Source organism: Echinops telfairi, unplaced genomic scaffold (genome assembly GCF_000313985.2).
Source record: "Echinops telfairi isolate 266 unplaced genomic scaffold, ASM31398v2 ScPeMD7_7420;HRSCAF=8458, whole genome shotgun sequence".
Classification (NCBI taxonomy): domain Eukaryota; kingdom Metazoa; phylum Chordata; class Mammalia; order Afrosoricida; family Tenrecidae; genus Echinops; species Echinops telfairi.
The window spans coordinates 20,327,162-20,338,408 of record NW_022111320.1 but is presented as its reverse complement, the minus strand read 5'-3'; the positions used below and the strand labels follow the sequence as shown (position 1 = coordinate 20,338,408).

Genomic DNA, 11,247 nt, shown 5'->3' with positions numbered 1-11,247 from the left:
TGGTCTTTGGGGTTTTATGTCTCACCCAGAGTCTCATCTTTATTTCCCCAGTATTTTGGATTTCGAAGGCTGATGTAGCCCAAAGGCTGGCCTGGGACTATGTGGGTCTGGCTTTCCCTAAAGTATCCTTCCCAGAGTGTAGAAAGGACCTGATGGGTTGAGGACTAGCTGAGTCCCTTCTGGAATTGTGACTTCTCAGGGCCCAAAGTGTGAGCAGCTGTGCCTCTGTCTCTAGCTTCAGGGTATGCTGGAAATCGAGGACCAATTTTTAACAAACCCTCTGGGTTGTCTGATGGGAAAGACTGAACAGAGGAGTGATCTTTGGAGCTGAGCCCTCAGAGATGTTCTCTGGCGGAGGCTGGTCCTGCCTCCCAGGGCATGTTGCACGGTGGACTCTGGATTCTGGAGAGGCAGGCCCATGGGGTCTGGGGCCACGGTGTTTGGAGCCTTCAGCAGGGATGTCAGGATGATAAAGGGGCTAAGGACTATGCTTGACTGCAGCGTGCTCTTGACACCCAGTTCCCTAGATCCTCCTCGGCAGGGGTTATATTTCTCCTGCTCATATTTCTGGAGCAAATCCTCACTGGAGCAAGTCGTTCATGTGCTCCCCAAAAGGGACCTTGGAAGAAATGCCAGGTGTTCTATTTCCATCGAAAGCTCCGTGGAGCAGAGTTCTCTGACACACATGGGGTCCCAATGAGTTAGGGTGGCTGTGAGTTGGGCTGAGCTTCTTGTCACCTCTGGCAGTGGTCCATGTTTCCCGAGGGGGTTCCTCCTACCCCCTCAGGCCGATGCTTTGGAGAAAGACTAAAAGCACCACCAGACTCAGAGGCTCAGGCTCGGAGCCTGGCGGGCAGTGTGGGGTGGGGTCAGGCGGGGCAGGGGAGAGAGGATGCACATGAACGAGGATAACTTCAAGACAGAGGTGGAACCTTTCCTAGTCCCATGACGGCCTCTGCAGGCCGAGAGAAAACACGCTGGTCATCTTAGGGAGGAACTGTAAGCAGCGGGGCCCTGCTGTCGTTCTGCTGAAAATCAGGCCCACATTCCGGCTCACAGCCATGTGGACGGAAGCCTCAGAGCTGACAATGTCAGCCTTGTCTCCTCACGAATGGCCGAGAACCCACTCTAATTGTATTGTTTTCCCTTCGGATGGCTCTCACGACGGACTGATGTGTGTCAAGCTTTAGGATAAGAGCAGCGTTGATTACTGGCTGAGCCCGGCAGAGCCACTGCATCCAGCCAATTAAAAGAAGCATGGGAATGCGTCTTTGAGCTGGACCCCCGTGAGAGGAGCTGGGAAAGCTAGCCGTTGCTGATCAAGCAGTTGACTACGCTGAATTCCCAGGGACTGTGACTGGTGCACACTTGGCTCCCAAAGACCTCAGGATGGTTATTCATTTCTGGGGCTAGGGCACAAAAACTTCCTCATGAAGGGGACAGCTCCCTTCCCCCATGGGAAAAAGTTCATTACCCCGTTCCCGTAAGATGGAACTTAGTAGATGCAGGAAGTTCAACCTAAATGGAAGTGGGTGGGGTCAATGGTCCCCAAAAGGTCCCGACAAGTCTCACAGTAAAGAAAGTGATCTAATATTGTGTAACATCCCCCAGACTAAAGGGATGTTCCCCTCACAGATTCGATGCCTCAGGCATTGGGGAGAGCTCTCTGGCAGGACTGCACTGTCGGAAGCCCTGGTCTCGTGATACCTGTTAAAGTCCCAATGAGCAGAGACACAGACGGAAGTATGTCAAGACAGGACAGAGTGACTGTTTTTAGCGGTTGAATGGCTTGCTGACGAGTTGGAAGGTTCTCGAAGCACACTGTGCACTTGAGCCCTTCAGGCCGAGGCTCAGGAACAGTGGGGGTGATTCCCATCACGGGATTGACGGGCGCCGCCTTCGGTCATTGTCAGCGGCCCGCATAAGCATGCCTGCTGCCGGCCTGGTCCGGTGCGTCAACAGAATTCCCAGGAGGATGCCCTTAACTCTCTTTGATCATTATTGCGATCCTATTCCTCCTTTTAAAACTTTTTTTTTCATTTCACAGGTTTATATTTTTAGAGCTGACCGAAGATCAGGCACCTTAATTAAGATTTTTCAGGCATCAGGTAAAAAGGTGAGATCCTTGGTGTCTGTGATGCTTTTCTGTTTGAGAGATGTGACCAGGTGGGAGTCGGTTTGTGATCTTGTAGGAAACTCATTTACAGGTCCTTCTGGCACCTTCTGTGGCTGTCGGTCCTTCGCGACTTTCTGCTCTCAGCAGTGAGTGCCATCTGCAGATCCTGGCATGCACGCATGCTGGTGTGAGGAAACCTCACGTAGTCAGATGGGTTGGACATGGCCAGGTTACAGCACGGTTTCAAAGGTTGCCCATCTTTCAGACAGTGATCAGAACGACTGTCTGCTCTCGCTGTCTGCCTTGGTCTCACAGCATCCGCTCACTCGCGTGTGCCTCGCTCATACACATACACACCCCTACCTCCAGGGAGCGCGCACAAACCAATTCCTGGGGATGGTGACTTTCAAAGGGGGTGTACGGCTAAGTGGTTCTCCCTGTCCGTCTCACCAGCCCAGTGCCACCCTCTCCTCTCCTCTCCCCGGCCCTCCGGTTGCTGTGGCCATGGAGAAGGTTGTCAGAGACCAAGCACACACTCACCCAGTTCATCTCCATACTTCACAACAGTTGTTTCCCCAGGGAGGCTGCCCCGAAATGGGCCTGGGCGAGGCTTCATCTGCCTGGATCGTCCCAGCCTCTCCCTCATTCTCTCCATTTCCCGCCGCTTCCATGAGCTGCGCCCTAGTTGCTGCTCAGGTTAAGTCAGTTAAGAGTTTCTTGCCAGGAGCAAGCAGCATGTTTCCTGGGATTCCGGGCCACGGGCACCAGAGTGTGGCACTGTGGGCTTGTCCACACTTCCCCAAGAGGGCTTTATGCCGTCACGTTCGGGGACAGAGGAGCTTGAACGTCGGCTTGGATTGCCTTAAGGTGACGAGGAGTGTCTGGGGCTCCCCCAGGAGCGGACAGAAGGACCCAGGTGTCTGCGCTCCCAGATCTAGGGTGGTGCTGCCTTTTCCCCTTCTTGAGGATGCTGCAAGCCCCCTCCCTGGCACCACTCTATGGCCGCCTCTCCGTCCCGGCCTTCCCTCCTGGTCCTCCTGCCTCTGCTTCAGTCTCTGCGAGCGTGGCCCCGTCACTGTCTTTCAGGCTGGAATGGAGGCCGCTCTCTCCTACCGTGCGTCGCATCCCACTTTTTGCCAGAAGAAACAAAAAACTGCTTTGCCATTGGTCTCTCTTGTCTGACTTCTCTATTGTCTTCCTAGGAAAGGTGATGACCCCAGGCTGTCCAAGGATGGCTTTAGCTCTCCCCCTCAGTCTGGAGCCCTGTGTCTAGAGGAAGGTTCTTACTTAGCCAACCACTGGTTCGCTTCTGTTCTTTAAAAATGCTTTTTTTGCTAGAATCTGATCAGAGAGTTGTAGCTTTTACTGTCAGGACAAAAAGAAAAAAACAAGGGACCAATGCTGGTCTCCTTGGTCACTATGCATCCTATAGAAAGTCCCATGAGCGTGCAGTTTGGAGGTTAACACAGACACGGCAGCCCGCCACACTCGTAGGCTGATGGGAGGCTCTGCTCGGGGAACACGCACCCCAAAGCGGTCCTTGCCAACACTGAAGTTGTGTTGAATTCACTGAGCTATGTGAAGCGCTTGCCCATCAGACCTTAGGAAGCTTCTTGAGCAGGGATTTCTGACATAACCTTAAGGAAGCCGCCAAGTTAAATAGCCACTGGAAGGAAACAAATTGTTCCCCTGAGGCCCAGCCCGAGAGCCCTGCCTGTGGCTTTGCTCTTAGGGACCTTATTTACATGCACCATTTTTTCCCCTTTTCTAAAGCACCCAGGATGGGGACGTTGGCAAAGCCACTGATCTAGTGACTGGCAACTTGATATTTGTCCTGCCCCGGCCCCTCCTGCAGGAATGACCGACACCTTCCCCATGCCCTTCTGCCTTGCGAAGCAGGGTGGTGGTAAGGGTAGAGGGGGTGGCTGGAGGGGAGACGGCCTTGGCATGTGACTGGGGAAGGGTTTCTGGGCAGCACTTCCAAGTCCTCCGCCCCAGGGTTTGCTTCAGGAAGTGAGCTGGCGTGTCCTCCACCTCTGCAACTCCGCAGCGGGAGGAAATGCTAGTGCGCGCAAATCTAACCACAGACAGCCCTTGGACTCAAAAGCCATTCTTTTAAGCGATGTTTGCTTATTACTATTGTTTTTTAAAGCTTTCATTTGAATTTTTCAAACCGGTTTTATTGACGCTTCAGCCACCTATCACACGGTTCAGTCATTCAGTCTCATCTAGAAGAGTTATACAACGGTCACCGCACCATCAATTTGAGACATTTTCTTCTTCCTGGTACTCAGGGAATTTATTAGTTAGGAGTGTAATGATTCTTACTAAGTGATTTTTTTCACTTGTGACACAAATATACATAGCAAAACATTCTCCTTCGACACGTTTCATTCTTTGGGTTCAGGCCACCATTATTGATTTCTTCTTCCAAATCATTCCACCACCATTAACATAGCATTATGTTTTCATGTGGATAAGTGACCAACCTTGAAAACAAATAAGCAATTCAAGTACAGTTCTGGAGGTCTGACGTCTCTGAAATGTGGGAAGGGGACCCGCTCTGGGTCAGCTTTCCGCAGGGTGACCTTGGCTGCGGCGAAGTAGAAGCTGGTCCCTTCGCAGGACCTGTGAGCTCTGCTTTGCTGTGGAGCCACTACTCCCTACTGCTGTATGGACCCGCGGTTGAGCATCACGTGCCACCTGTTAGCACACTTAAACTGTTCCTCATTTCCTCTCCCACCTGGTATGTCTCCTGCCTGAATCGCATAGATTATTGTGTTTGAGACCCCCTGATTTCAAATCATGCACACTGCATTACATACTGATGATGGACCAGTAAGATTTATGTGGGTATTATATTAAAGGTGATTAAAGATCATCAACCTGCTCTGATCCCTCAGCTGTGGAAGAGTGTTGTGGCTTGTACCTGCCTTGGTCATTCCAGCTTAACCAGCCTCAAGTTTCCACAGGAGCAGGAGAGGCTAACCTATCTCCCATAGTCATGTTGGCTTGCGTGCCTGGCTTGCCTTGTGACATCTCTGATTCCATCTTGCTTGACTTTATGGAATGCCTGATACTCCAGGCACTTGTATTAATTACGGCTACAGCCCACATTTGCAACTCTAGCTTGCATTTTTAGAAGCAGCGCCTCTTTCTTGGGGATCTTGTCTTCTCCTAGGCAGGGCTCCAGGGAAGGGGACCCAGAGCCAGTGAGCTCTGGGACCCTGTAGTTGGGGCTCAGCACTGCTGCCAGAGTTGGGGAGGGAAGTTGGGGCTTTCACGGTAGGCCTGGGCGTCTTGGCTTCTGGGCATGAGGCAAGTGTTTCTAAGGCCAGCGGCCAGAGGAGAGCAGGGCCTCCGTGTGAGAGGGCAGACACTGAACGCTTTGTCGCGATTTGGCTTGGTTGCAGATGGGCTCTTACTTCGGCTCCTCCTTATGCGCAGTGGACCTCAACGCTGATGGCCTCTCCGACCTGCTGGTGGGGGCCCCCATGTTTTCTGAGATCAGGGACGAGGGGCAGGTCACCACCTACATCAACAGAGGAAACGTGAGTAGCGTGGCGGGCAGGGTGGAGGCGCAGAGTGGGAGGGCGCCGGGGCTGCTATTCGGGAGGCCACGAGACACATCTTCAAGAAGTGCAAAGCTCCCTGAGCAGAACGTTCCGAGCAGTGTTGCAGATGCATTGCCCCAGGGGTCGGGAAGAGTCTTCGTGCGTGCCACCTGCATGCCGTGTGCGTGCACCGGGGGCTGCTCCTCTTGCTTCCTGTGAACGATTTCAGTGTACTGTGCACCTGGTAGGAGGAGCCCCCATTTTTCAGGTGAAAAACTGAAGCCCCGGAATGAAATACCCAAACCACACAGCTAGGAAGTAGTAGTGGGGCTGGGATTTGAACCCTGGCGGGCTGGTTTGGGAGCCCGCACTCTTATGCCACCTTTCTAGGAATGCCCCTCTGCCCAGGGAGGGAAGCAGAGCTGTTTCTTCAGAGAACACACCGGCTGGGAGGACCCTGCCAGAGGACGAGGCATTAGAGGCAGGCGGGAGGCCAGTTATAAGCATCTGGAAGCACATGTGCACTGTTAGTTACTTTTCCTCCTTCCCGCTATGCACTCCCTTTGCCTGGATCCATGCATTCCTGGGTTTGAGATTCTGGTGCGGGGAGGAGTCCTGGTGGCACAGTGGTTACAGTTGGGCTGTGATCTTCAAGGTCAGCAGTTCGAAAGCACCAGCTGGTCCGCAGGAGAAAGACGGGGCTTTCGACTCCTGTAAAGAGTTAGTCTTCGAAATGCACAGGGGCAGTTCTACCTGGTCCTGTAGGGTCGCTATGAGTCTACACCAGCTTTCTGGCAGTGAAAGGGTTGAGGGGTGCTGGTGTGCAGGCTGCAGTGTGACTGCCCAGCATGGAGGGGCTTCGGGCTGGGTGGAGACTGCTGAAGGAGCCAGGGCTGTAATCCCGATAGTCCTCATGCGGTGGGCCCAGACCGTAAGAGGCAGACTTATGAGCAGGATGTGAGGAGACCAGGGGAGGTGAGGCGGGGTGGGCCGGAGAGCTGCCCACCCTCAGAGGGCAGAGGGGGTGGAGCAGGGAGAAAGCAGAAACTGTGCAGGGACAAGAAGTCAGAGTGCTCCATAAAGGGGGACATGGTGCAAAGGGTCCTGGCCCCACCAGACTTCTAGCTAACACCAGATGGTGCTCACGAGGTCATCAGTAGGGAGAGTGAGCATGATCCCAACTTATCGCAGCTCCATGCGACACAGCAGCACTGCCCCACCACATTAATAGAAGGCCGATGCATGTATTTGTGTTGTGGAAAGGGGACTTCAAGAACCCATGAGATCTTTACATCCTTATTGGTTTTAGATTTCAAGTTGTTGATGTTCCAGCAAAAACGCAAGAGTTGGTCATGACAAAAGTCAAGACTCTGCTGGGATGGTTTGTGGGTGACTGGTGGATCCAGAGAGCCTCTACTCTGGGTAGGCCCTACCTCTAGGCCCTGAAGCCTTCCTTTGGTCACCTGCTGTGACAGTCACATGTGAATGACTGGAGAGTAGGCTGGGGATGCTCTGGCGGCTTCACTGCCAACCACGCACCAGGGGGGTTCATGTGACAGCAGGCACAGTTATGTACAGGGTCCCCAGCCCCAGCTAAGAACTTGTGGGTGTTTGAGATTTCTGAACCTTGACTCCCTCTCTCAAGATTATTAAGACATCAGACCCACGATGTTGAGCTGAGTCTGACTTACAGCAGTCCTGCCAAACACCTTTATAAACTTGAACCCAAGACAAGGGAAGACAAACAAACTAACAAACAAACAAAACCACGTATGCCTTTTCCAAACAACTTTTGGAAGGAATGCTGAGCTGCCCCTGCGGACAGGCTGGTTGGTGTCTGGCCCATGTGGCTCTGATCCTCCCGGCTAAAGCACATTGTAGCGTTTTGGCGGCTCTGGTTCTGGCTCTCCTTGTGCACCAGGAGAGAGAAGTTTGGCCCTGTGGTTCGGCCCAGGTGTTTCCTTGTCAATGTGTGTGTGCTGGGAGGGCGGTGCTCTGAACCCTGGCTTGTTAAAATTGTGCTTTTGGTTTGTTCTGCTTTTATTTTATTTTCTGTTTCCCCTTCATCCTGTTTCCCAGGGCGCCCTTGAGGAGCAGCCGGCCCTGACCGGGGATGGAGCCTACAACGCACACTTTGGCGAGAGCATTGCCAGCCTGGGCGACCTCGATGACGACGGGTTCCCAGGTCAGTGGGCACAGGGCACTGCCTCGCTGACCTCTCACCACACACCCCAGACCATGCGCCTGGCTCAGCCCGCATGCATCAGCCCCATCAGCATGATGGTGGGGTGGGGGGTACTCTCAGAGAAGTAGTTCTCCATCGGGACCCTTAGGGCTTCAGTCTGAGCTTTCCTGAGTTGTGCTTCTGAGTCATCATCCCTTCTGGTCGGTGTACCACTCTTTGCTGCGTGTTCGGGGTGGACGTGGAGGTTGGGAAGGGTCCACTGGAGGTGACTAGCAGAGAGACTCAAACCAGCTTCCTCTCTCCACAGAGTCTTCTGCTTTTGAGCCTTTGTCCCTCCACCCTCCACCACCATGTGTTAGTGAAATGAGTGAGGGGTGCATTATACTTTATCTCCCTTCCTAATGAGAAGTTGCTGGGCTGACTTTTGAAGCAGGGTGTGTATGTGTGTCTGTCCATCTGTGGAAAGCAGTATCCTTTACAGCCTCTCTGGCCCGCCCTCTGGCCTTCCATGACACCACCTCTCATGGTGTGAGCCATGCACAGACGTGGGCACCAATGTTGGGAAGGACTGAGGCGGGAGTCAGGGAGGCAGCTCTTGCCTCAGACAGGTCTTCTGGCTCTTTTGTCCCCTCCAACCCTGGGCTGAGAGAGCTTCTTTCAGAGAGTAAAGACCCCCCCATCTCCCCATCAACCTCACTTCTGCAAACACATGACAAAGGGGGAAGAAAAAGAGGGGCATTAGGATGCTGGAAGCTTTGTTCTAGAAGTTGTTGGCTTGTGAGAGTGACTTTTTTTTTTGATGATGAATTGAATGCCATTCTGGAAATTTCCTTGATCCAGGAATTGATTTGACTTCCTCAGTCATTTAAAAACCATCATTTATGGACTTTACCATTTGGACAAGACAGATATGAGTGTGGGTTTTATGTTTGCAACTCATTTGTTGGTTGAGTCATTGATTTTACCTATGGGGAAGAGAGGAACTTTTCTGCAAGTACACTCTTCCTACCTCTCTGAGTTTCTTTCTGCTATCATGCTGTCGCTAAGGAGCCTTTTGGGCACCATCCGGTAAGCATTGGATTCGAACTGCCAGGCCAACAGTGCAAACACATCAGCCATTCGAAGGGAGAAAGATGAGGCTCTCTGCCCCCGGAAGATATACGGCCTTAAAAACCCCGAGTAAGGTTGCTGTGAGTTGGAATTGACCTGATGGCCGTGGATTTCAAGTGGCTCCCCATTACCTAGTGATGCCGTAAATACAAAAGGGTGGCTTTAAAAAAATCATTTTACTGGGGGCTCATACAACTCTTATCACAATCCATGCATACAACAATTGTATGAAGTACATTTGTACATTCGTTACCCTCATCATTCCCAAAACATTTGCTCCCCACGTAAGCCCCTGGCATCAGCTCCTCATTTTCCCCCTTCCCTCCCCGCTCCCCTCTCCCTCATGAACCCTCGATAATTTATGAATTATTATTTTAAAAGGGTGGCTTTAACAAACAGAATGGACTTTTATCCCATCACTGCTAGAAGTCTGAACTCAGGGTGTCAGCTCTCGTGGGAAGCTTTCCCTCGCTGTTGGCTCACAGATTAGGAGGAAGGCCCTGTTCTCCTTTTAGCATTTGTGGCCCTTGGAGATTTCCACATGTCTCCGCATTAGTCTTCTCCTGGGTCTAGAAGGTTCTCAGCAGAGGGACCCCAGGCCCGAAGGGCACTCTGTTCCCAGCTCTTCTTTCCTGGTGGAACTGAGGTCCCTTTGTCTCTGCTCAATTCTATGTCTTCCCTCTCTTGTAAGAGGAGAGGTGATGCCAGCCGCATCCCAGAGAAACTCCACCAAGATCAGATGGGGACAGTGACCTGAGAAAGAGGACTGCAGCCCAACGGAATCCTCTTACCACCGAGGGGCCGATCCCACCGGATCTCATGGTGGGGCATGATTGCATCACCACATGACTGCCAAACCACCCAGACAGACTCATGACCCAGCCGTTGGCACATATTTTTATTTTGGGGTGAGGGGGAGGGGAGAGATACAGTTCTCTCTATGACAGAGACCATGTGCCTAATTTAATGACTGAATAATCAACCAAGAAATTTCTGATGTCAAGGGGCTTAGGCATGACAACAGGAATTGGGAAACTGCCTCTATATTGTATTATTCTTCATGGCTCTACTCAACGTAGCTATTTTTCTCCTTTCAGATGTGGCCATTGGTGCACCCAAGGAGGATGACTTTGCGGGGGCCGTGTACATCTATCATGGCGATGCCAGTGGGGTCATCCCTCACTACTCCATGGTAATTGGTGTGAGAGTGATGTGCAAACTGTCCATCCATTCGTCCATCTGTTAGTTTGTTCATTCATTCATTCAGCACGTAACAAACCTTTGCTATGAGCAAGATGTTAAAAGTACATAGAATTCTCACGAGTCCTTTCTTAGACTTCCCCCACTCTAGTGACGGGGTAGAAAGCGTTGATACTGTTTATTAAATATGGAGGCACAGCCAGAAGATTCTTAGGTTTTCTCATGTTTAGGGACTGTGGAGCCTTGCTGTCTGCGTATACATTGCGATGTCCAAATTTCTGCCACGGGAGTAGAGCTATTTATTTAAGAAGAGGAGGCTCTCTTTTCTTGGTTATACCCCGGAGGGCAGTCACCTACGTTAGGCCAGCGACTATGCTTTGAGATAAAGTCTAGGGCTATTGTCACACTTGGCATCAAACAGAAGAGCAGTCAAAGCCCTGGCCTGCGACCCAGACTTGGGAACACGGAAGTGGTGAGTTCTGGGTTTTGCCCTATCAGCATGGTGTTCAGTCTTGCTGATGGTGTCAAGCCCAGCCCCGGGGAAAAAGGAAGTCACACTCCCCGCAGAAGCATTGCCAGGGTATCTGTGGACGTCGGTGTCTGGAGTGGAACAAGCCCATGTCTTTCTCCAGTGACAAAAGAGGACGCTGAGCACCAACCGACGGCCGCGATCGTGAATGCCGACTTACGGAGCACGGCTTGTGCGAGAGCCACGTCCCTACTCGCGTTCACAGATCTCATCACAGAGCAGCTACCAAAGCGAGTTCCTTATCTTGACTTTGCTAAGGAAACAACACTTTTACCGGAGTCTTTTCTTTGGGGCTGTGAAATGAAATAGTAAAGTGTCAAAACCCTGTTCATATGGCGAAGTCTTTGGTCAAGGTTGAAGATTCACTTTACAGTTTAGGAGGCAGTAGGTCAGTGGTTCTCAACCTTCCTCATGCTGCGACCCTTTAATACAGTTCCTCATGTTGTGGTGACCCCCCCCAACCATAAAATCATTTTCGTTGCTACTTCATCACTGTCATTTTGCTATTGTTATGAATCATCATGTAAATATCTGATATGCAGGATATATTTTC

General features: G+C 51.7%; 1 protein-coding gene across 1 annotated transcript in view; it reads left to right on the top strand.

The window, feature by feature from the left end:
- The first annotated feature begins 2,051 nt into the window (after positions 1-2,051).
- The window catches only part of ITGA9 (integrin subunit alpha 9), a 313,829-nt gene continuing 304,633 nt past the window's right edge, over positions 2,052-11,247 (top strand). The window contains exons 1-4 of the mRNA XM_030887657.2: positions 2,052-2,116; positions 5,530-5,667; positions 7,750-7,855; positions 10,063-10,157. Of these exons, the coding sequence (XP_030743517.2) occupies positions 5,530-5,667; positions 7,750-7,855; positions 10,063-10,157 (339 nt within the window). The 5' untranslated portion in view covers positions 2,052-2,116. The remainder of the gene's footprint in view (positions 2,117-5,529; positions 5,668-7,749; positions 7,856-10,062; positions 10,158-11,247) is intronic.